The 25,556-nt window shown below is 38.8% G+C and overlaps 3 protein-coding genes across 5 annotated transcripts; 2 read left to right on the forward strand and 1 right to left on the reverse strand.

The window, feature by feature from the left end:
* Window positions 1–659: 659 nt before the first annotated feature.
* LOC119796833 (seipin-like) lies at window positions 660–3,482 on the forward strand. The gene has a single exon (XM_038305582.1). It carries the CDS (start codon window positions 892–894, stop codon window positions 2,125–2,127), a length of 1,236 nt encoding a protein of 411 aa, XP_038161510.1. The 5' UTR covers window positions 660–891; the 3' UTR covers window positions 2,128–3,482.
* Window positions 3,483–3,768: 286 nt separating this feature from the next.
* lrrc10 (leucine rich repeat containing 10) lies at window positions 3,769–6,751 on the reverse strand. 2 transcript variants are annotated; one of them, XR_005282514.1, is made up of 3 exons: window positions 6,555–6,751; window positions 4,901–6,401; window positions 3,769–4,723 (listed from the first exon to the last, which is right to left on the reverse strand). XR_005282514.1 is itself a non-coding variant. In XM_038305475.1 (2 exons), the coding sequence occupies exon 2, from the start codon at window positions 6,286–6,288 to the stop codon at window positions 5,437–5,439; it is 852 nt and encodes a 283-aa protein (XP_038161403.1). In that variant the 5' UTR covers window positions 6,289–6,401; window positions 6,555–6,751; the 3' UTR covers window positions 3,769–5,436. The 2 variants fall into 2 exon arrangements, 1 of the variants encoding a protein (XP_038161403.1); XM_038305475.1 differs by having other exon boundaries at window positions 3,769–6,401.
* A 2,034-nt stretch (window positions 6,752–8,785) lies between these two features.
* cnot2 (CCR4-NOT transcription complex, subunit 2) lies at window positions 8,786–23,823 on the forward strand. 2 transcript variants are annotated; one of them, XM_038305493.1, is made up of 15 exons: window positions 8,786–8,912; window positions 14,552–14,677; window positions 14,786–14,858; window positions 15,021–15,168; window positions 15,249–15,422; window positions 15,497–15,576; window positions 16,875–17,000; window positions 17,162–17,289; window positions 17,412–17,529; window positions 17,854–18,010; window positions 18,092–18,153; window positions 20,000–20,049; window positions 20,145–20,245; window positions 22,455–22,599; window positions 22,688–23,823. In XM_038305493.1, exons 2-15 carry the CDS (start codon window positions 14,567–14,569, stop codon window positions 22,772–22,774), a joined length of 1,560 nt encoding a protein of 519 aa, XP_038161421.1. In that variant the 5' UTR covers window positions 8,786–8,912; window positions 14,552–14,566; the 3' UTR covers window positions 22,775–23,823. The 2 variants fall into 2 exon arrangements, with proteins under 2 accessions (XP_038161421.1, XP_038161422.1); XM_038305494.1 differs by having other exon boundaries at window positions 17,165–17,289.
* The last annotated feature ends 1,733 nt before the right edge of the window (window positions 23,824–25,556 follow it).

Raw genomic sequence — 25,556 nt, forward strand, 5'->3', positions numbered from 1 at the left:
GTTTGTAGCATTAACTTCCGGGTCATCGAGTCATCCTCCTAACGGAAAGCTACGTTTTTTTTTTTGTTTGTTTTTTTTTTATAACTTTATTTGAACAGTAAAATGACACCGGAAAGCTAGGTTGCTTATGACAACTCTCAAATGTCCATCAAAAGGTTGTGCTGCAGTAGAAGTTAATTTTCAAGCACAACTTCAGCCCTCATAATGTCCCACTGTGGAACAACAGAGTCATTCTATGTGGTAGAAGATCTATATTTATAAAAGATTGGTGGAATAAACAAATCTGGTAATTTCTCACTCAATGGATGATAATGGGGATATTTTAAGTTTGGAGGATTTTAACAGGCTTCATGGAACTGATTGTTCTTTAACAACTTACAATAAAGTTTTACATATTATACCAAATGTTCTTCTTATGTTAGTTAAAAACAGCATATATAATTTCTCTATTCCAAGACTCCATAAGCTTCAAATGGAGCATGTGGATATTAGAGACAATAAATGCACTAATATGTTCTTGAATCAATATTCTATGTACCTGGTCGAGATATTCTTTATTTACAATTTTTTTTAAATGTAAAAAAAAGTTGCTTGTGACACGCCTTACCAGTTGGTGGCGGTAATGCTCACCTAACGTTTTTGCCAACCGCCATAAAAAATTCAAGAAGAAGACGAAGAAGGAAGTTGCTGAAGCGCATAACAGCAGCGGGAGCATAATTCTAATGGATTTTGCTAAACGATCATTTGTTATGCCGTGTTTCTCAGCGTAGGCATAACATGTTTCAGTCTGGTTACGAGTTTGAAGCTTGCTAGCTGAGCTTGCTAGCTAAGGATCTTCGTCATGGGGTGTGAAAATAAGGAATTGCTGTTTGGATTTGGAGCCACCCACTAATGCAAGGTCCTAACGATTCACCGCAAAGGCAGCAGTCCACGGAGCACCGAGGAGGATCCGCAGTTCAAACGGTCACGATGGGAGCAGCCATGGGGCCGCTCCTCCACTGGCTGCAGGATGTGGCTGCTGTGACTTTTCATAAAGCCCGACGAACGCTTTTCCAGGCCGCCATTCTTTTCTGCACCCTATCTCTGCTGCTGTGGGTGTCCATATTTCTCTATGGGAGCTTCTACTACTCCTACATGCCCACTGTGAGCTTCTCCAATCCCGTGCACTTCTACTATACCTCTGATTGTGATGCAGCGGGATCAGGTCTGTGCTCCTTCCCCACAGCCAACATATCCTTCATGAAGAATGAGAGGGACCAGGTGATGGCCAACGGCCAGCCTTACAGGGTGTCTTTGGAGTTGGAGATGCCGGAGTCTCCAGTTAACGAAAATCTGGGTATGTTCATGATCAAGATGTCCTGTTATACCAAAGGTGGGAGGACTGTGTCATCAGTAGGACGATCAACCATGCTGCATTATCGCTCCAGCCTTCTGCAAACCCTGAGCACTTTGTTTTTCTCCCCTCTCCTCCTGGCTGGGATGACGGAGCAGAAACAACTCATAGAAGTGGAGCTCTATCCTGATTACAAGACAAACGCCTATCAGCCCACAGTGGGCGCAGTCATTGAGATCCAGTCCAGACGGGTTCAGATCTACTCGGCTCAGCTCCGCATCCACGCTTACTTCACTGGTATAAGATACGTTTTGTACAACTTCCCCCTGACGTCTGCAGTGATCGGAGTGGCCACCAACTTCGCCTTCCTCAGCGTCATAGCGTTGTTTGGATACCTGCAGGTAATGTGGGGTGGGCTCTGGCCTCCAGAACAGGTCAGAGTCAAGGTCATGTTGGGAGACAACACACGGATCCAGAAGAGGAGGGAAGAGGCACGAAAGCGCATGGAAAGGGAAAATTCACAGAAAGAAATCAGCTCTCCTGCTGTTATTGGCTCCATCAATGGGACGTTTGATACCCAGGAGAATGGCGCCGTAGCAGAGTCTTCGTCAAAGACCCTCTCTGTAATCCCAGATGCCTCTGGGGCTGAAGCTACACATACAGCAGAGGCAGAGTCTCATGACTCTGAGGGACCTGGGGAAACTGACGGGTCAGACGTGCTGGATGGCAGCCCTCGGTCTCTGCCTGGAGAGACAGCCGTTCGCCACAGACCTGGACCTTGGATGAGTCTCTGAAGCATAATATAGCAAACACTGTTTAGCACTTTGAATGGCCAAATGTAGATTTAGATGTAGACTAAAGCGAACCTACAGCTTGATAGAACTCAAGCAGAATACATGACATGTATTGCTTCAGTCTGCACTTGATCCAATAGTTTTGTCTTAATATCAGTCGGACCTCTATTGACTTTTTTTGCTGCAGCACTGTTACAAGTCATATGTTTGTGGCATTTAAGCATCCCAGTTCAGAAGGCGTTACATTCGAGTTCTGGCATGTCCATCGGTTGTCTGACACGCCCTTTTTATGTTACTCAACCTGCTTGTGTTTCATCTCTGCAGGAGAACCACTGATCAGGCTTTTACTGGCCATTACTGATTTTCCAGTTGCTACTGACGTTTAGGATCCTCAAAACATACTTTGATCAATTTTGTTTACTAAGTACTATAACACATAGAAGATAAAACATAGAAAGATTTAAGCTTGAAGGAACATTTCTCTGTTGTTTTTTGTTTTGTTTTACCAAACACAGAGACGTGCATCTGAATACAAGCTGTCTGTGGTTCCATTCATTTAAAAATGGTGCATTTAAAGACCGAGGGGGAAATGCATTTCTACTATTTAATCTGTGGATCCCCATCAATAAAAATACTCCCCTTTCCCACTGCTGTTCAATTGGTGGATACTACTTTTGTTTTGTTTTTTTCAAAAATCATACCTAAAGGCATTATTAAAAGTTTTATCATGAAATTACTCTGAGACTATTTAAAGTAAATGCCATGCTGCTGAAACAAAATGATTAAATACATGTGACTTTTTCTCGACAAGCTCTTTTAAGGCAATTTGATTTGGAAAATTTGCTCAACAGAAAGCATCTTTGATGTCACCAAGTTTTCCATGAAAAACATTGGTCCAGCCTGAGGGAAGCAATTTTGACCTTTTTGTCTGGTATTACAAAGCCGGGTTCTGTCTCAGTGTAATTGGTGAGTTCAGTGTTCATTCCTGTTACATGTCTATATAAAACTCTAGAGTCAGGACATCCTTTTTTTTCTACTTTTTTTTTTTATCAGCAACCAGCTCAGATCATTTTAGATGGGGTTGTTAAGATGTATGTAAGAATACAACAGGGGAAAGTGAAGTTACGGCTTTGAAGTTGATGCACTTGCTAAAAGCTATGTAGGGATTGTGCGGCTCAGCCTTTTTAGTATTTAACCTGCTTTTGCAGAGGAGTTTGGGATTTTGTTTTTATGGTTGCTCTGTGTTCCCTGGATATTTCTACCAAAGATATTCATAGATATGTTAGATTTTTCAAACTATGTGCAGCTGTTATTTATGTGTTTGAACGAGCAAAATAAATATATATATATATATATATATGTACTGATGACCTCATTTTTGTGTTGAACCTAAGATGCTCTGTCAGTGTCTTTTTATACTGTGTTGTGTTATCTTTATAAAATGGGTGGAATACCCCAATTTATGATTTGATGACTGAAATGTGAATTTTGAAAATAATTTCTGCATTTTGTGGTTAAATTTAGACAGTTATATTCCACTTATAGTGCAGTGGGAAAATATCCCCCCTCCTCCTCAATATTTATCTTTTATCAACACACAATTTATTGTCAGACACGTCGACCCAAATGAATCGCAGAAAGCAGCTTTGCAATGTTTTTATTTCTGATGTGGAAACAATGCCGGCCAAACTCTTCCAGTTCTATGGGAACAATTAGATTCCTGGATGGATATATTATTCACAGCCCTTTTATGTGTTTTCTTGTTGGCTTCGTTAAAAGCAAGCCTCAGATGTATCAAATCCTTTACTGTGAAGTGGCCTTTATTTCCATTTAGACAACATTTCCTGGTAACTTAAGGATGTACAAACACACATTTATTGGCTCTTTCAAACCATAAGCTTCGGATGAGGATATTAAGCCCCATTAGTGACCTTTATTTGAAACCACAGTTCCAATTTATCAAATGAATTATGCATTCATCTGGATAATGACTGCGCCCTGTTACTCAGACCATCCATCACTAGTATTAAAGACTTTTTTTAGCCTCAGAAGGTGCAGAAGCTATTTTAGAATTAAAACCCATTTTTTAAATCTCTGAGTTAACCCCCCCGACCCAACAATAGACTTGTCATTTAACTATTGGTAAGTAAATGGGCCAGCTATATTACATTAATAGAAATTATGGATTTCAATGCCGCATATGTTCACAGAAATTTGTAAAAAACAACTTGTAGTTAAGAACACCTTTAAACGGCTGTCGCAGGTTCGAGTCCCGGTCCTGCTGACCTTTGCAGAATGTCTCTCCCCTCTCTTCTAACCCACTTTCCTGTCTCCATACTCTTGAAAATAAAAAAATAAAGGCCTCTAGTGCCTAAAAATTATCTTTAAAAACACCTTTAAAAATTATTTGAAATACTGTTTTGCAACTGTAAGATAAAATAGGTCAAACTTGATCGCTAAAACCATAAATTTAATTTGAGCTAAAAATGTGCACTCACTAGCCACTTAATTAGCTACGCAATTAAATTTTCTGAACATAACCGAACCATCAGAGCTTGTTAAAGTTCACAGAAAGGTGAGTTACCTGACACCCAACCTGGCAGGGTTGTTTCAGAAACTGTTGATCTAATAGGATTTTTATGCACAATAATCTCTGGGGTTTACAGAAAATGGCCTGAGAAAAAGAAAATATCAAGAATAAAAATAACCGATTTAAATTTGGAGTCGAGAATTGAGACTAGTTCAATATAACAAAAAAAAATATATATATAACAGTAGTAATATAACCCCTTGTCATCATATTGAAATAATAAACACATTGGACCTTGAAGCTGATGGGCTACAGCAGCTGAAGACAGCAAAAACTGAAACTGTCTAAAAATGGTCCATTTTAAAATTCAACAGTTTGACACATTAGATCCATCTTTTCATAGATGTGTCCATCGCCATTATGCAAGATCTCAGAAACCTCAAATAATCTACATTTTTTTTTTTCAAATGTAATATGTTTTTTGTACTCCACTGCCCTCCACAGTCCTTAGATCTGAATCCAAAAGAGCACATTTCTGTTTTGGGAAGCAAGTGATTTGCATGACTGATGGCTTTAAAACCAAAGTGGAAGACAATCTCTTTTTACTAAAAAAGTGGCCACAAACAGGCACACAAACCTTTTACAGCTCTGAAATTATGATTATCTATTTGGCCTAGCCTAGAGCAATCAGCCTAACTATATATGGATCAAACAGACTGTTCCTCCTCTGATATTCTGCTTTAAGGACTCCACTAAAATTTCCTGATATTCAGGCCCAGTCACAGCTGAACGTCACTTTCTTGCTCTACGTTGTTTTGCTTTTCCTCCGAATGCACCTCTACCCCCTCAGTTGTATCCTCACTCCTTACTTTGGCTCCTTCATCTTCCTGCTCGTCATCTGAATTGTCAGCCCAGCGGCCCACTCTTCTCACACCCTCACCCACCGTTGGGGCGTTGACACAGGGGTTGTGGTCATAAATGACCAGCTTCAGGCCCTGCATGTGAGACAGGTTCGGGAACTGTCGTATTTTATTCCGATCCACATCAATGACGGCCAGTGAGTGCATCTGGAGCAGCTCTTGTGGGAACTCTGTCAGCAAGTTCCCGGCAAGCCAGATACTTCTCAGTTCCTCCAAACGCCTCAGATCTTTTGGCAAACTACGTATCTGATTATATCCAAGGTGCAGCGTCTTAAGGTTTTTGAGCTCACAAACTACCTTTGGAAAAACAGTGAAGCAATTTGTCTCCAACCACAGAGTATTCAGTTCTTTGAGTTGTCTTAGTTCTTTGGGAAGACGGTGCAGCCTGTTGTTGCCAAGGTAAAGTATAGTGAGCTGGTGCAACCTGCAGATTGCTGCAGGGAGCTCCTCAAAGCAGTTAAAGTCCAGGGCAAGAAGCTGCAGCTTTCTGAGGCCCTGCAGTTCATCAGGCAGGCTTCTGAGGTTATTGTCACTCAGGTAAAGCTTCACCAGCTCATCAAAGATGCAGACAGAGACAGGAAGCCGACGCAGCTGATGACTGCTCAGGTCCAGGGTCCGGTCCAGCGGCATCTCCTTCAGGTCTCCTACCAGGTAGCGCTGGCAGCGTTCAGAGGGAATGAAGGCGATGACTCCTCGGATGGCGTTGCCCATCTTTCTCAGTCTCTACTCAGATCCTGTTCTTTAGCCGCTAGTTGTCGTCTTTAAGCTCATCTTAATGGAGTCCAGTTAAAGCCCCTTCAAAAGCCCATCTGGATTTATTGATCCTTTAAAGGAAATAAATTAATTGAGGTACAGTTTAAATGTTTTTTCCCAAGAATACATTATATGAACCAAAGATAAGTACAGTTTTCTCTCCTAGATTCTTCAACAGAAATCATAAGACATTTTGAGAAATATGAAAACAATCATTGACTTACTTCCCAAAGTCTTTCAGCCCTCATCCATGACATCTAGCACCTTCAACAGTAAGCCATTTGTTTATAAAGCTTAATGAGCTGAAAATGCATTGTCCTCCCCGTGCAGATACTCCCTGATGGTGGCCTCTCACCAGCTCTCAGTGGCGTGGAGCTCAGCCCTGACTTTCATGGCTATAGCAACCACTTGCTCTCTCCTCCCCTTTTGTGGCTAATGACTTTCCCCACTTCTTCTGCAAGATGACAGAAGTGGGAGTGAGAGATGGGGAGGGGCCTTGCGGCTTGAAACAGCAGAAGAAATTACAGACATTCACGCTCTGCTCTGATGCACTCTTGCTGAGAAGGAGTGAGATGTTTACTTTAATTGAGCCAAATATTTGAGTTTTAAAAAATGGTTCTGGAGCACAAAAAATTATATTATCACAAGTTGGGAGGACATTTAAGGTATTTCCAAAGTTTTGGAATCACACATTGAACATTCCTACTTTAACAAGATAATGATTGTGATTTAATCAGCTGTTTAGGTATATATAGTTTAGCGTGGGGAACAGATGCTTCTTTTTCAAATGAGTGAAAGATTTGCTCTTGTCATCATGCATGTCATCCCGGCCTGCTTGAGGTGCGATCTGCCCCATGCTATCTCACATACTTTCATTAGGGCTGTTTTCCAACAAGATAAAACAGAAAGGAATTTCATTTTCCTTATCAGAGGGGCCAGTGCTTGACCCTCGTCTGCTTTCACTCAGTCACACACTGTTTTTAGCGCTTCCCTACTCTCAGTTAGATGGCCTAAAAGAAACCGCTCCACAACTCACATGCAACAGGGACAACACACAGTTTGCTTACATCTTACTATGAAATAAAGCTCCAGGGAATTTTTAACAAAGATACATGTGTTAAAAAATGCTTATGAAACCAGATTTCTGAAAAGACGTTAACGGTTCTTTATAGATGAAGCGCATACACCCATCAATAAAAATTTTGTTGCACCTTTATATCTAATCCTGTTGTTCAGTGCAAAAGTTCTCCAAATCTCTTGTGTAGTGACAGCCACTTAGATTTAGTTTGAATTTGACCACGGGTACCACTGATGCCTTGACCTTCCAGGTTTTCTCCAGCTCTTCTCTGAGTCCCTGGTATTTGTCTAGCTTTTCATCTTCTTTTTTCCTGATGTCGCAGTCACTTGATATTGCTATGATAGCCACAATGGCTTTTCTGTTTTTTGTCTATATATATATATATATATATATATATATATATATATATATATATATATATATATATATATATATATATATATATATATATATATATAAGAAAATACAAAACAGACAAAAAATGGACATCAGCACACAGTGTGATTATGAGCATTCCCAGCAAAAATTGACAGATTTAATTGAATTTAATTGAAATTGAATTGAAATTGAATTGAAAGCCTTTATTTTCATTGTACACAATACAATGAGATTTGGAGAGCAGCTCCGTAAAAGTGCACACATAAATAACACATACATACATATACAATACATTAGTGCAAGTCCGAGTATTGTATATGTATGTATGCGGTTTAATGCAATAGCCATTTGAATTGTGTTGGGAAGAAAAAGATGTAAGAGACAGAGTCCAACTTTGTTTGGTAGATAGTTAGGTATTAAGACTCAGTTAATGCTGATCTTGTTTTTGTGCAAATGTAAGTCATTATAACTGATCATCAAACTGCACAATGAAGTAATTTCAAGGTGAGGTGACCCGATGAATCCTGTTTTGCTTGGTATGTTTTTAATTATAATCTTCTTCATTTAGGCAATTTCATAATCAAATATGTATTTTTATGCTTACAATTTAATAAATACGTCAAATCAATCTATGTTATGATTTACTGATGCGATCATGCAACATATCATCATGCAATATAGTCCCTTAGCTTGCAGTTATGTTCAAATGAGAAGTGTACCCTGCTTTTATTTACTCAAATTCTTCAGTTGCATACTTTATGCAACTGAGGAATCTGGCATTACTGATTTTTGATTATTAAAAAAAACTATATATATATATATATATATATATATATATATATATATATATATATATATATATATATATATATATTATTTTTTATTTTTTTTCTTTCTACTGAAAATTAGTATCAGTTTCTTCATTTGTCTCAGGTATCCTTGCTATAAACATCTTCACGTTTTCATTGAGAGACAACTATTGAACTCTTTGCAGGGCTTTCAGAGTTTCAGTTTTGTGTACGGAAGTTGTCCGCAGGTCTTGAGGTCAGAGAGTAAAGGCTCTTTCTGCTGGGACTACACACACACAGCCATCTTGGATCAAACGAAGTGAAGGGAGATTAATGCGGTGAGCGCATTTTCCATACTATTTCTCAGATTTAATGGCTCGTTTTTGGATGTTGCCGTTCAGTGGGAGCTTTGTATCGGCTCGGCCTGCCCCTGTATTGAAACACAGCAGGTCATTAACTTTTGCCACCAGGAGCATCGGCTAAATATCGCTGCTACAGATGCAGCTACTTCCAATCGGAGCGCTAAGTTAGCCGAGGAAATGGACCAATGGATCTATGACTGCAGATATAATCATTTTCAGCTTGACCCAAACTTTGATCAGAGCTTTTGATTGTGTCGTTTTGTAACTGAGCGGTTGTCATGATTCTTTATTTGAAGTAGTGGCTCATTTGTGAGCTAGCATTATGCTAACTTAGCATGCTATCGCTAGCTTCTTAGCAGCAGCGGTTAGCCTAGCATTGCCCCTGTTCCTCCCCCTTCAATTTAAATTATAACCGGTGACTGAGACTCCCCGATAATAATTACAACTTTTGTGATTTTACACTCACTGAGGCTGTCATTTATTTTATTTTTTACCTTGTCATAGCTCCTCAATCAGTTTTTTTCTTTTCTTTTGGGAAGTTAAACTTGGCTTTGCACATACTTTGAAGTGTAGAAATAAGTCCATTACAACTTTATGCAATATTCCAAACCCCATATGGCTTTAAATTTCTGATCTTTTAGTATTTGATAAAGCACATGCAATAAGGAATAATTAAGTGTCACTAACCTTCTTTTTGATCAGTTTAATCTTAACCCAGGTGGTGTGAAGTGATCTTAAAAGTGATTATAGTGGTAAATAATAGAAATAACCATCATCCAGCAGTGATGAAAATCAGGTGTTTCACTGGAAAAGCAAGGACAGCATGCAGATAGATGGAAGCCTATAATTATATATAGAAAAATAAAATATGAGAATTTAAAAGTAGACTGCACAGATAAAGGAAAAACATCAGATCAGACAAACACTGTGTTGTTATTAAAATAATGCAAAACACAAACAAAAAAAAAGCTGAATAATTAGATGGATGTTAAAATGTCTAAGAAACGGGTATAAACTGTACTAATAGCATGCAAATTTGTGGAAGTAGAGAGATCAATGTATAAAACTTAACACTTAATGTGAAACATTCAATATTCTAGTGTAACAGCAGCTGGGACTGATTATAGCAGAGCTGCTTTTATAAATGGATGATACGTAAAGTATTTTAAAATTAGACAGTCATAGTGTTGGTTAGTGCTGAAGCAATTAAACATGATAAATCTATTATAGAAATAATCGTCAACTAATTTAGTAATCGTTTAATCGTTAACTGGACTATAGAGACTCACATGCGTTTAGTTGATATGTATATTTATGTATATGTACTGCATTTAAGATAAAAAAAACAAAAAACGTTTTGTCCATCAATATTCTCCGTCCAGAAATCCGCTAGTGGAATATCATTTTAGTTTCATCTGGTTTAATTTCGTAAAAAGTTTCCTTTAAGGAAGCTTTGGCTATCCAAGTATTAATCAATTAATCAGAAAAATAATGGTAAGATATATATATATATATATATATATATATATATATAATATCATAAGTTTTCTTTAAGTTGTGACCCACCGATTTAAACGTGATGTTTTAAACCGCTAGAATATAAAATAAGATAAACTGTGCTATAGGTTCTTTGGTAGTAGTTTGAATCCAAAAAATAAACCAATTTCAAGACGCTGATTATGTGTCAATGCTCGTCCTTTATATGGATATGAAATAGGTTAGTTTTAATTTCTAAACCAATATAAAGAAAGCCCAGACAGACACAGTGTACCTTTCACAACCTTTTGCAAAAGGGGAGAGAACTTTGTGCAGGGAAGTCTCTTAGCTCTACTCCAAATGTACGTCCCCTTGCAGGCGTTTTTATTTCATGCAATCAGGGTGCGGTTAAATTGTCACAGGACGCTGCATTGTTACAACGCATTACATGCGATACAGTCACCTGCTCATCAGGGCTTACTTTCCAATGTCATCCAGTCAAAATTAGTCAAACCACTTCTAGCTAGCACGTGATCCCCCCTCTGTGTATTCAGCAGACATAAGTTACTTCTCCCCCCCCAAGGGTCAAAAGAGCACATTTTATCCCCACACAACAATAATATACTTTAAGTATAAAGAATGATAAAGGATTGAAAAAATCCAGCAATGTTTTTTTTTTTTAAATTAAATTTAAAAAAAAGAGCATCAAAATAAATTACTTTGATAGATTTAATGAAGAACAAAATATGTTTTAGTTCTTAGAAAATTTATGAGTTGCTGTATCTGCAGTTAGAACTAAATTAAGGATAAATATTTGGATTCTTTGTTGACTTAAAAAACTAGAATGTGTCCAACTAATGATTCAAAATAAACCCAGATATTAAAGGAATAGTACACCCAAAACATGATTAGCCTTCATTTTCTACTCACCCCCATGCTGAACAACACTCTGGAGTACTTTTTTGATATCTCAAATGCATCTGGAGATCTGGGAGGCTTCTTGCTGTCTGCTGACATTCAAATAATGGAGGTCTATGGTGCCCGAGGCAGAAAGGTCCATAAAAGTCCACAAAAAACGTGTCAATATTCCTCCATACTGCTCGTCCAATGTATTCCAAGTGTCCTGAGTGGGTAGCATCCATAATTTACTCGAAACGAAGTCATTTAGAATGTTTTTAGAGCATAAACAGTAGTGTATAGGATTTCCTGAAAGCGCGCGCCTGCGAGCTCACGACGCTACGGAAGCCGGCAGATCAAACCAGATGAAAGTGCGCATTCAGCGTCTGCTCTGCCGATAATGCAAGCGTAGAAGAAGAAATGTGCTGTTTACCTGTGCAAAGAAAGAAACAACGAAAGAAAAATGTCTGAGGACTTCAGTGTTGAGGAAGAGCATGAGTTATTTGCCGAGCTGAATGCGCACTTTCATCTGGTTTGGTCCGCCGCGGTTTCCGTAGCGTCATGAACTCGCAGGCGCGCGCTTTCAGGAAATCCTATACTCTACTGTTTATGCTCTAAAAACATTCTAAATTACTTCGTTTCGAGTAAATTCTGGATGCTACCCACTCAGGACACTTGGAATACATTGGACGAGCAGTATGGAGGAATATTGACACGTTTTTTGTGGACTTTTATGGACCTTTCTGCCTCGGGCGCCATAGACCTCCATTATTTGAATGTCAGCAGACAGCAAGAAGCCTCCCAGATCTCCAGATGCATTTGAGATATCAAAAAAGTACTCCAGAGTGTTGTTCAGCATGGGGGTGAGTAGAAAATGAAGGCTAATCATGTTTTGGGTGTACTATTCCTTTAAAAGGATAATCTTGAATATTTTTTTTTTGCCTATGTGGCTAAAAAAAAAAAAAAAAAAAAAAAAAAAAAAAAATTGGTGGAAGACAAGGGATGGATTAACCAAGTTCAGTTAAAATACCCAATACCTGCCGTGTAATACATCCATTAAGCTTGATGTTTCAGGTCCTTCTTCCTGCAAAATAAAAGGAAAACTTATTTCTGCTTTTTATTTTAGTTTCTTCATAATCAGTAATTGTCTATGCTCATCGTTTGCTCTCAGTAATGTGTCAAAGTTTTTCTATCTGTAACAGGGATGCAAGTTATTGATGAATGAATGAAGATACGTTTGAGGGACATTATTAATGAACAAAAATTCATTGATTACATTTAAAAAAAAAACAGATTTCTCTCTTATCAAGAGCACCTTTTAACAACCTGAAAAGCTGAATATTTTTTTCACAATATGCTGAATTAAGAAAATAATAAATTCTGACTGAATAATTACAAAAAAAGCTTTCTTACACATTATTTAACATATTTATCAGCCATAACATTACAGGAACCATTAGGTTAATAACTAGATTCTGTGCTGTTTGGAGTGCTTTTTAACTGTTGGTACTGGATCCTCTCAGAGAACTGTTAAGACTTGGCTTTATGAAGGGCATTAACACACAAAGCCTTTTAAGCAGAGTTCATCATATAATTGTATAAACCTAATTTTAATCTAATACACCATTATTTGACAGCTAATCATAAGTGGATTCATTTTTTTTTTTTTTTACATCTATAGACTGTAATGTTTTGCTTCTTAGGAACATGACTTTCACCTGGGCTGCATGATATTGAGAAAATCTGTGGTTATGGTACTTTTGATAGATTTAACTATAATAATATTTGGGATCAGACCATATTTATATTTTCCAAATCTTTTTACTACGTTTTCTTTAAGCAAATATTAAGATCTATTTCATGGGCATCAAAGATCCATCCAACCTGCATGCATTGCAATTGAAATATTAAAGCCTACTAATTATTACATCCAAGCAATCCCTTGTGACTGTAAAATTGCACAGTTGAAATTGCAATGATTGTGTTTCAGTTTGTTTTGCAGCTCTATATCTTTTGACCTTTTGATTGTTCTTAGAAATAATTTCTAAGACTCTCTGAAAATCTTGCTATTTTTCCTGGGGTCATCTACCCCTTCAACTCATCCAACAGCTGATTGCTGTGGTGTTCTTAGAAAGCTCCATAACAAACAAAACAAAGCCTTGTTGATGACGTAAAACTGTTTCTATTTGACGTGGATGACATTTAAAATGTAATTTGACATTTATATTTAAAGTATAAGTGGATAGAAATAAGCTGGCGAGCAAGGCACAGTGGTTGTCTGCGACCATCAGCGAAATCCTCTGAGACGGCAGATCCAGTCAATAGTGTTGCTGATGTTAAAAATAATATAATCATTGAAACGTATTCACTGTGTAAAAATTTGTCCGGGCAGTTTGATGACATTTTTGTGTTGATGTTATCATATTTTATTTGTGTTATGTTATTATTTTTGGCTTAAAATACATTAAATAGATTTAATCTGGTTTGCAGACATAAGAGTATTATAAAAACATCACAAAGAATGATGGGGTTAGAAAGGCTAAAAAAAAAAGATGAGCAATTTAAGCGATCTAGATTTGATTAGGACAGTCAGAAATAAGCCTTTTTATACTGCAGGAGATTTGATTGAGCAAAGTCAGTGAAGTAAATCTCTAATCAGTTTTCTGTATTTTCACTTATCAAGTGGGAGCTTGAAGCCGGCATCCAATTGTCTTTTTTAAGAAGAGATAAAGTTTCCCTAGTCTGTGTGGTAAATAAAAGGCAAACTGCTGCGAGATGGATTCATAAACCAAAACAAAATGTAGGAACGGACTCTCAGCTGTCATGTCAAACATTATAAACTCAAGCTGCACAATAAATTATCCATACTCTTAAAATGTAGGTTTTGAGTTACAGATAATGTATAAAAATACCTCGCAGGTAATATGTGTAACACAAGCTTGTTGGTTCTGTACTGCTGTCTGAGCCATAACCTTACAGTAGCTGTATCCATCCTCAGAAAGACAGCAGAGATTAAAAGCTGACCTACAAGCCCCCCAGATACTGATCTGTTGGTGTTTTAAAGTATTTATGAGATGTAACTTTAATTTAAGTTTCCTGTTTATATAAAAGTTACTTAGATTAGTAATGAAAACATGTTTTCAAGTGTCTCTATTTTGAAGACTTATTAGAACTCAGAAGGAAACAGAATGTTTTCCTTTTTTTAAATCCTTTGTTTCCTGATTGATTATATTTATTCTCAGGTGACAAAAAAAGACATGTTTGGCTCTAGAAAACCCTTTCCAGATTTCGGGGACGGAGTCGACAACGACTTGGCTGATGAGATGTACTACAGCCAGCAGTCGATGTTCCATAGATCGGACAAAGATGTAAGTTTGTACATTTCCCCCCCTTTTTTCTAAGTCTTTACTAGCTAGCAGTGTAGCAGAAATCGGTCTGTTTTATATGCTGTATTATTAACACATCTTGTCCCCCAGATGTTGTCCTCTCCTTCACCGTCGTCGTCCAGTCAGTTGTCGCAGCTCGGTGTTAGTTTGTATGGTCCACAAAGTGAGTATTTTTTAATTTTTCTTTTGAATATGAAAAGTGTCAAAGGCTTTACACTATTTATTAGCTAGACCCGTACATCATGTATGTGTTAGCAGATGCATTAGTGTAATCCTATCATGGTTTATTTGAATGGTTGTAGTTGAGATTTCTTTTTCTCTACAGGTGCAATCGGCTTCCCTGTAAGGAACATGGGAAACAGTACGCCTCAGTTAAACCGAAGTCTAACACAAGGGTCGCAGCTAGCAAGTCATATCACCCCTACAACAGGTGTTCCCTCCATGTCGCTACACACACCTCCATCGCCCAGCAGGTGTGTGCTGTTATCTGAGGCTTTTTTTATGTTAGATCAGACCTGAGGGAAGTCATGTTTCTGTTCTTATATTTCTGCAGGGGAACGTTATCGCTGAATACGAGGAACATCCTGAACCACTCACAGGGCATAGGGTTAACCGGCAGGACCAGCAGCATGGGCAGCTCAGGACTAGGAAGCCCTAACCGCAGCTCCCCAAGCATCATCTGTATGCCCAAACAGCAGCCAGCACGGCAGCCCTGCACCATCAACAGGTAGCTGTGCCGTTTGGTAGGATTCAAGTTTGTGGAGCTCAGCTGGGCACTAAAACAGCTCTTTTTACCTGCAGCATGTCAGGGTTCGGCATGAACCGCAGTCAAGGTTATGGGATGAACAATTCATTATCGAGCAACATCTTCAATGGCACAGGTTAGTGTGTTTGACCTGAAAGTCACACTGTTTATCACAAAGGCTGTGTCCGAACCACTATATAGGGCACTGTATAGTGGGTACGCCATTTTAGATGAGTGGATAAAAAAATAGTGGACCGGAAATTTCCCACGATACACCTTAAAAAGTATTGATCATCCATGGTCACTAGACGAGCAGATATATCCCGGAATGGGATATATATCATGGGATTTGTTGTCACAGTGGCCCGCTACCCAACAGTAGCGACACATAACAAAGATGGCGCAGGCACCATGCGAAAAGTAGTAATCATCTGTCCAAATGGTCAGTTAACTGAGTTCACTATATAGTCCTCGCTATATACAGTGATTTAGGGATTGAGGTTCAAAAGCCGCCAATGTCTCACCTCTGTGCAACACATTGGGTATTTTTGGATGTAGCATTTAATTGTGACACATGTTGAGCAGTTGGTGCTCTGTGTCTGTGGGTTCCAGGGGAGGGTGAGCTCAGCTGGAGCCAAAGAGCAGAGATTGGAGAGGAAATCTGGCATATTTTAAAATGGAAACAGCTTGACCCATAAGAAGAAAACAGACTGAGAATCTGATATAGAAAGACACAAAAAAGTGGTTTTCAAAACATTCATTTTTATACATTAAATTGCAGACATAGATCAGTTAAAATAAACTTCCCTTCAGCCACATTAAAGTTGTCTAATGATGAACACACATGTTTTTAAGCCTTTGTATTACAAGCTTTTACAAGTTAGCTGAGTTACTTTTATTCAAATCTACCAGGTAATATTTTATACATTTAAGCTTACAGATGTTACAGTTTGTGTATAAAATGAAAATATGGAGCTTTATTTTTAGCAGTTCCCACATCTAATTACTAAAAATAAAAAAATAAAAAGTTTAGGAAAAGTTTGTTGAAAAAAAAAAAGGTAGGTCTTACCTTGGATTTCTATTCGAGTTCCCCTTTATTTCGTTTTTATCATATATTTTCTCTTTTATTTATATAGATTGATCTATCTGGAGAAAATTCTAGATAGATAGATCCATGAACACATTAAAGGAATAAAACTAAATTTTACTAACACTGCAGCTTGTAGAAGGTTGTGTAGTTGCTAGAAAATAGATGAAGTATTTATCTTTACTGTTTTTTTTTATTTATGTAATATTTATGCAATATGCATGTTTTAACATCTGACAAAGTAAAGATTTTTGTACTCTAATATCCAGAATGTTATTAAAAATATTTGAATAGATTGTAAAGATTAGGTCTGAAAATTGAAGATGTTGCTCTTCCTGTTGATGCAGATGGGAGCGACAACATTATGGGACTGGATCTCTCAGACTTCCCTGCATTAGCAGACAGGAGTCGAAGAGAAGCTGCTGGAAATCCAACACCAGCGCTCAACCAGCTGGCTGGACGTCCTAATTATGGTAGGCCATCAGAGGAGATCTGAGGTTTCATTTCAGGCCACTTGTTTGGATTCATATGACCACTAACGGGATTTGTTTTAGTGCACATTGTTTCAACATTAAGAATAATTGCTGTTACTGTTTTGCTGGGATTTTGCTTTTTCTGCTGTTTCAAAATGTTGAAGTTGGCATGGTGACAAAGCCTTCGACCGAACAGACACAGGACTTCTCCATACATAACGAGGACTTCCCTGCACTGCCTGGGCCAAACTATAAAGACCCCACATTGAACAATGATGACAGTAAAACTGTAAGTTAGAGCCATTGCTGTATCCACCCTGGTGTTCTTTTCTTGTTTTGCTTTGGGGTTTTTTGTGAGGGCTACACAGTTCAAAAAGTACTCTAATTTTATTTTTCAATTTCCTTTTTTAGAACTTGAACTCAACAAGCAAGAGCACATCTAGCACAGATGGGCCGAAGTTCCCTGGAGACAAGACAACCTCAGCACAGAACAACAACCAGAAGAAAGGGATCCAGGTGTTGCCCGATGGTGAGACTTCTCAGCCAATCGTATCGCTCCAATTCCTCTGAGACATCCCTTCTTAATCACACAACTTGGGTGAGACAGTTGGGCTCGCTACCCTGCATTTAGGCTTTCATAACTTTAAGATAGGATAGGTCACTGTGAACAGACCAAAGCAGTATAAGTTTGAACATATTTCAGGATAACTTTTAAAGGCTTGGTTTGCTCTCTTATTTGTGCACAATTACAGTGTAGAAATGTGGATTTGGTTTCACAGTAAGTATTTTCTGTAGATCACCACTCCACTGCAGATCTGTGGTTTGGTGAATCTGGGTCGCTCCTCTGCTGCAGGTCGGGTGACGAACATTCCCTCAGGAATGGTAACGGACCAATTCGGCATGGTGGGCCTCCTGACATTTATCCGGGCTGCTGAGACTGATCCAGGGATGGTGCATCTGGCACTAGGAAGTGACCTCACAACACTGGGACTCAACTTAAATTCACCAGAGTAAGAGGCAGTCTCTGCATTAACCTCCGTCATTCACTCTCTGTTATTAATGGGAATTATGAAACTTTTCCTGTTTGACAGAAACCTATATCCAAAGTTTGCCTCTCCCTGGGCGTCGGCACCATGTCGACCTCAAGACATTGGTAAGACAGTGGCTATTAACGGTTAGATTCAGAACTGTCTCGGCAACAAAAGTTGTTTTTTTTGTTAGTACTATACCTTGCTTGGACCTTTCCAGATTCGTTCATGTCACAACCCCAAACTTCAATGCATTTTATTGGTATTTATATGACAGATCAACACAAAGTAGTAAATGTTTGTAAAGTGGATTACACTTCTCTACCAGCTTTGGACCTCAAGAGGCTGAAATCAATTTTCCTATCTGGAATAGCTGAGGCTCAGTCACACTTAATAGATTGTATTTAAAAACATCATTTTTAAAGTCTTCCCACAGATTCTTAAGTATATTTAGGTCTGTATGTAATTACACTGTGGTTCTCCATCATGCTTTTTAAGTACCTCAGCCCTGTGTGTTTTAGGTGGGTTGTCCTAATGCTACTTTTTCATTTCTGATATGATAGTGATACAACCGCCTGTGGAACTGGTTGACAAGTTCCTTTTGTATCTCTGCTTCTGTCTCCTTGAACCCCAGTCGGCCTCTGCAGATGGCCGCTCACACTGAGTCTGGTTCTGCTGGAGGTTTCTTCGTGTTAAAAGGAGGTTTTTCCTCTCCACTGTCACTACAAGCATGCTTGGTGTGAGGGATTGCCTTTGAGTCAATGAGTTGATGTAATAAACTTGTTTTCCTTAGATAGAAACTGAATAAGTTTGACTGTATGATCTGGTGAACTGTAAAATGCCTTGAGATGACGTGTTGTAAATTGGCGCTATATAAATGAACTGAATTCAGTTAAGTATTGGCTGCTATGGAGGTCCATAGCTCAGGAGTGTCAAAGGTGCTCTTGAGATGCATCTGACCTTAATGTAGACGAGCATCAAAAATTAAGCAGCAGGTGCATTTTTGCTGCCAGAAACCCGTTAGGTATGAAGTAGCCATTCCAAAAAAGTTCATAGACAATCCACTGGACTTGGTTTCCAAGTTTGAAGACGTATTGCATCCCAACCAGGAAGCCATTTTGAATTAAAAAGCTTCCTGGATGGGAAGCGAAACGTCTTCAAACTTGGAAACCAAGTCCAGTGGATTGTTTTTTTTACTTTTTTGAATGACTATGACCTGGATGACTGAGAATGATCACCAGCGTATGAACGTAGCATTAATTTCGGACCGTGCTGCAGCCTCTAACATATGTTTGCCCAGACCTTTTCTATTTAGCTCCAGCCATCTCAGACAAAGTGCTACCAGGACTACCTCTGGCTTTATTCCTGTTATCTGTCCACATATCACTGGAGCACATGACTAATAAATGTCAACAGACTCTCCCATGCACTGCAAAAAATATAAATCTCAATAAGTTATTTTTTCTTAAAATAAGTGTGTTTTTCCTTGATTTGAGGAGGTAAGTAAGACACTTTGCCAATGGAACAAGACAATTTCCTTTTAAAATAAGACAAAACTATTTTATCGTCTTATTTCAAGTAAATATTATCTAACTATCTTATTTTAAGAGTGAAAATACTCATTCCATTGGCAAATCATCTTATTTACCTGCTCAAATTAAGGCTAAATATACTTAATTTAAGCCATTTTTTACTTATTTCTGGATTGTTTTTGCAGTGTATGTGAGTTGAGGATCTTTGCTGCTCCTCCAAAGTCACTAAATAGCAGTTGAAGATATTTTATTTGTGTGGCAAAAACCTATAAAAAACATAATGAACTAGTTTGTGTTGGTCTTTCAAGTAAAATCCGAATAAAATACATTGAAGTTGGTAATTGTAAATATTGAACTCATGAAAAGGTTTAAGGAGTATGATGGCTGATGTACGGGTGTTCTGTTAGGATTATAATAAAATAACTTGTATCTTTTTTAGATTTTCATGTTCCATCTGAGTATTTGACCAACATCCATATAAGGGACAAGGTAACTATGAGCACCTCAACAAAGCCGTAGTTTGTTTTTCATTTTGAGATTATAAAAAAAATAACATAACCTATTTTTAACTGTCCTTTGTTTAGTTAGCTGCCATTAAGTTGGCTCGATATGGTGAAGATCTGTTGTTCTACCTGTACTACATGAATGGAGGGGACTTACTTCAGATCCTGGCAGCGGTGGAGCTGTAAGTAACCAATACCTCTCGGTAATCTATATCAGAGCCAGGCAATCAATTGCAATTGCAGTATATTTCCAATTTGAAGTGCAATTTCTAAGACACAGAAATTTTGGTCTGTCTGGTTCACATGGCAAGATTTTTAAATTATTGGATTTTTTTCCCTGCCTGAAAATCCCAAACATGACGATGCAAAATCATAGAACAGGTTTGATCCCACTATGTGTTTTATACTGCCACATGACAAGTACAACACCAACAGATTTCAATCAGGAACAATTTATATTTTAGACAAAAGATCTCAGAAAGCCTCTAAGATCAAAATGAGTCTGCCATAAATAAACAGTACGAGGCAGGAAAATGTAGTGGAAATACATGTGGACTAGGGGTGGAACGGTTCACAAAATCCACGGTTCGATTCGGTTCACGGTTTCGTGGTCACGGTTTTCGGTTCGGTTCGGTATATGTTTATTGTTACACCGAAAAAAAAAAAAATTAATGAAAAATTTTTTTTTTTAAAGCTACAGTGTGTAATAATTAAAGGGATATACAGTCAGAAATGTAATATATTATACATAACTATGTTATTTATCATCACCTACGAGCTCAGCCGCTTAACCTTAATATTTGCGTTGCCTTAGAATTCGTTATTTATAATTACATAGGAGCGGGCTCGCAGCCATGGAGGCAGACATCTTTGCGCTACGGCAGCACAGAGCCAACAAACTAGCGATTGCGTTTATATCACCATGCAAAGCAGCTCACCAAAACGTCACAACGATGTAGAAAAAATAACAGGTATATTTATTATCTTAAGTCTACATGAAATCTATACCCTAAACAGACTAATGAAATACTATCTGTAAAATTATCTACGTAAACAAACCTCATCACTTGAGAAGGTAGGTGATGCGGACGTTGTGGAAGACATTTTGTCCCGTAACGCTCGCCGTACTGTTGGGGGGGAGAAGCGGTAGGGGGGGAGATGTTCATGTTGCTGCGGTCTGCAGTCTGACCGCTAAATGTCGCTGAAAATTACACACTGTAGCTTTGATGAAATTAATGAAAACATCCCAAAAAAATTTATGAATTGTAATTATTTTTAATGATTCGCGGAAACCATGGATCATTTCCGTATGTTTTGCTGCTTTGAATTTAATCATCTCGCGCATGCCCTCTACGATCTCCAAGGAACTCAGAGCGGAGCGGACGGTAGCCACAGCGGAGGCTGTAGGCTTTGCTTTGTGCAGGCGGTCTGGAGCGCAGCCGGGCGGAGCGGAGGGGTCCGTCATCGTAGGTCACTCTAAACATACAGCAGACCTATAAAGTGCTGCTGGCGCATCTTCCAACTCCTGTTCTTTCCCACTCGCCATACCCACACAATTCTCCACAACAACTGATTTTTTTTTTCTGATACATCCGGCTACACTGCTTCGCTTCTTCTTGTTTACTACTAGTGGTTGGCTTTGGTCGCAGTACCACCACCTTCTGCTCTGGAGTGTACACGCTTCGCCTATGAGAAAAAGTAGTAGCGCATGAACCAAACGAAACACACGCAAACCGAACCGAGACAGTTGAACCGAACGGTCCAGATGGTTTTCAAAAACCGTTCCATCCCTAATGTGGACTCATTTCAACAAAGAAGAAAAGATTAAGAAAATCCATTAAGAGTAGAGACACGTGTTAGGATATCAGGTTAAAATAATCCAACATGTTGGATATTCCCCACTGAGGTCCCTGACATCCTTTCAAGGAGACTTCTCACCATCAGTCCTTTTTTAAATGAAAACATGAGATTAGGACTTCAGAATAGTTTATAATCTGAACTCTAATCATTTTATCTGTTTTTGAATCAGACAGGGGCTGTATCACTGTGACTTTACCTCTTCTTTTAATATTAGGTAGATAACAGAGGCCTCATGGCAGAAAGACTAGAAAACGTCTATTAAACAATTAAGATTCTTTGTTTTAGAGGAATTTGAATCGTTTAAACTGAACACAATAATTGGGCAATAAATTCAGACTGGTGCATCAATGCTTTATACTTGACTAATTCATACCGTGTTGTTACAACAGAGCCTCTTTGTTCTGTATGACATTTTGTGAAATGTAAACACGACTTTATATATTAATAATAAAAAATATATATAATTTACTAGAAATCTCCAAAAATGATTCCATATGTTTGTTTTTTTCTCTTATTCCTTGCACTATCTAGCTTTAATCGGGACTGGAGATACCACAAAGAGGAGCGGGTTTGGATAACGAGGGCGCCCGGCATGGAGCCCACACTCAAGACCAACACCTATGAGAGGGGCACCTACTACTTCTTTGACTGTCTTAACTGGAGGAAAGTAGCCAAGGTGAGAGACAAACTCCTGATTGTTAGCCGTGCTGACTCATGATGTGCTTTAGAGAGATTGTGTCTAAAACTATCCCTGCATTTCTAAGGAGTTTCATCTGGAATATGACAAGCTGGAAGAAAGGCCTCACGTGCCATCAACATTCAACTACAATCCAGCCCAGCAGGCCTTCTAAGGCCCGAACAATCCAAAGGCTACAGCTGTTCCCGCACACAGCACCGCTGTTCAGGAGGGGGCGCTGTGACGCACACAGTTTGGGTTTTTATTCCTGGAGGTTTTGGCTTACGGACTGCAGGGGTCTTCATCGTCATTAAAACTGTCCTGCCTGTATCAATTTACATTCTGCCAGAAAAACACACTTGTTCCATTTTTATTCTCTGTTCTCCCGTTGCTTTTTTTTTCATTGTCTTTTGAGCAGGGTCTGTGTTATGTTTACGTCTCTAAAGCCTGTTTACTACCAGAGAGGAGGACAAACTGTTATGTAGGACTATAACAGAACAAAGGTCCAACCTTTTATTTACAGCAAGTTTTCAGAAGACAGAAAGGTGGAGAGAAAAAAAGCAAAGCTGACATCCTCAAACAAAAGTGAAGGGATGAAAGAAATGCAATGTTTATTGTTGCACTATATTTAGTAATAAAAGACCACAAAATTTGTTTGTGCTTTTTTATATCAACACTCCCATCACACATTTTCATCTTTTTTTTCATCTCGGATCTGGTTTCTGCATCACCTTCCTCCTAACAGACTCTTCCCGTTTCATCAAACCACATCAGTTCCTCTGACTTCTCCACCTAAGCCATCGGTTTTCTCCATCTCCGTGTGCCGGCAAAACATGGACATAAACCCTGAGAAGCAACTTCATTCTCCACAAACATGGAGAAATCCTCCCAGAGGTTAAACAAATAACACGACTTGGCTCGAACAAGTGAAACACTTTCCAGTCTTTGTTACAATATTTGTAAAGAAAATGTGTACATTGTTTTGCATCACATAAACTATATGTACGAATGTGTATATATGATTGCTACATATATATATGTCTGTATATATATATATATTTACAATATCTATTTTGAAAGAAATTTTGCCCTGCCTTGTACTTTGTTGGTTTTTTTATGAGGCGAGCATGGATATGTGGATGTACAAAATTTTCTTGAACTGCTGGACAGTGTCATTTTGGCACTTACATCAAAACAATACTAATAAAATGTTTATAAAGGAAAGGTCTTAATCTCAGATTCCCCAGTTTTAAAGGGAGAACAACCGAGGTAGTTAAGGGACACATTTTAATTCAGTCTGAACAAAACTGGTAAAACTTTTTATTCAAAGCTTTTCTAAGCTGTTTATTACACATCAGTCACATTTTCTTCAAGGCATGTTTTTTTTACCCTCCAAATGATCTGCAATTAGAAAAATGTTCCCAACTCTTGCCTTACTTGTGAAAAAAATGGATCATAACCAAAATATCTTATTCTTTATGTTATCCAGGCTTGTTTAAGTGTCTGTTCTGTTAATTGATTTGAAAGGAAGCAGTTTAGACTGCATCTCGCTGGAAGATCAAATAGCAGACCTATAAAACCCATGATGTCACTGCAACTTGATCCTGGATATATGAATGACAACAAACTCACATACACTATATTGCCAAAAGTATTTGCTCACCTGCCTTGACTCACATATGAGCTTAAGTGACATCCCGTTCCTAATCCATAGGGTTCAATATGACGTCGGTCCACCCTTTGCAGCTAGAACAGCTTCAACTCTTCTGGGAAGGCTGTCCACAAGGTTTAGGAGTGTGTTTATGGGAATTTTTGACCATTCTTCCAGAAGCGCATTTGTGAGGTCGCACACTGATGTTGGACGAGAAGGCCTGGCTCTCAGTCTCCGCTCTAATTCATCCCAAAGGTGTTCTATCGGGTTGAGGTCAGGACTCTGTGCAGGCCAGTCAAGTTCATCCACACCAGACTCTGTCATCCATGTCTTTATGGACCTTGCTTTGTGCACTGGTGCACAGTAATGTTGGAAGAGGAAGGGGCCAGCTCCAAACTGTTCCCACAAAGTTGGGAGCATGGAATTGTCCAAAATGTCTTGGGATGCTGAAGCATTCAGAGTTCGTTTCACTGGAACTAAGGGGCCAAGCCCAGCTCCTGAAAAACAACCCCACACCATAATCCCCCCTCCAACAAACTTTACACTTGGCACAATGCAGTCAGACAAGTACCGTTCTCCTGGCAACCGCCAAACCCAGACCCGTCCATCAGATTGCCAGATGGAGAAGCGCGATTCGTCACTCCAGAGAACGCGTCTCCACTGCTCTAGAGTCCAGTGGCGGCGTGCTTTACACCACCGCATCCGACGCTTTGCATTGCACTTGGTGATGTATGGCTTGGATGCAGCTGCTCGACCATGGAAACCCATTCCATGAAGCTCTCTGCGCACTGTTCTTGAGCTAATCTGAAGGCCACATGAAGTTTGGAGGTCTGTAGTGATTGACTCTGCAGAAAGTTGGCGACCTCTTCGCACTATGCGCGTCAGCATCCGCTGACCCCGCTCCGTCAGTTTACGTGGCCTACCACTTCGTGGCTGAGTTGCTGTCGTTCCCAAACACTTCCATTTTCTTATAATACAGCTGACAGTTGACTGTGGAATATTTAGGAGCGAGGAAATTTCACGACTGGATTTGTTGCACAGGTGGCATCCTATCACAGTTCCACGCTGGAATTCACTGAGCTCCTGAGAGCGACCCATTCTTTCACAAATGTTTGTAAAAACAGTCTGCATGCCTAGGTGCTTGAATTTATACACCTGTGGCCATGGAAGTGATTGGAACACCTGATTCCAATAATTTGGATGGGTGAGCAAATACTTTTGGCAATATAGTGTATATTTAAGGGAATTTAAAATCACTGAACTCGATGCAATCTTTTTTTTTTTTACATTTATTCAAATATTTTAT

This window comes from Cyprinodon tularosa, unplaced genomic scaffold, assembly GCF_016077235.1.
Source record: "Cyprinodon tularosa strain WSP-4 unplaced genomic scaffold, ASM1607723v1 ctg56, whole genome shotgun sequence".
Taxonomy (NCBI): domain Eukaryota; kingdom Metazoa; phylum Chordata; class Actinopteri; order Cyprinodontiformes; family Cyprinodontidae; genus Cyprinodon; species Cyprinodon tularosa.

What these genes read in the sequence shown, in the direction of transcription:
- LOC119796833 (XM_038305582.1), top strand. Translation starts at nt 892, where the DNA reads ATGCAAGGTCCTAACGATTCACCGCAAAGGCAGCAGTCCACGGAGCAC.
- lrrc10 (XM_038305475.1), bottom strand. Translation starts at nt 6,288, where the DNA reads ATGGGCAACGCCATCCGAGGAGTCATCGCCTTCATTCCCTCTGAACGC.
- cnot2 (XM_038305493.1), top strand. Translation starts at nt 14,567, where the DNA reads ATGTTTGGCTCTAGAAAACCCTTTCCAGATTTCGGGGACGGAGTCGAC. An exon ending in TCCATAGATCGGACAAAGAT is followed by an intron (nt 14,678 to 14,785) that starts GTAAGTTTGTAC and finishes CTTGTCCCCCAG; the next exon opens with ATGTTGTCCTCTCCTTCACC. An exon ending in TAGTTTGTATGGTCCACAAA is followed by an intron (nt 14,859 to 15,020) that starts GTGAGTATTTTT and finishes TTTTCTCTACAG; the next exon opens with GTGCAATCGGCTTCCCTGTA.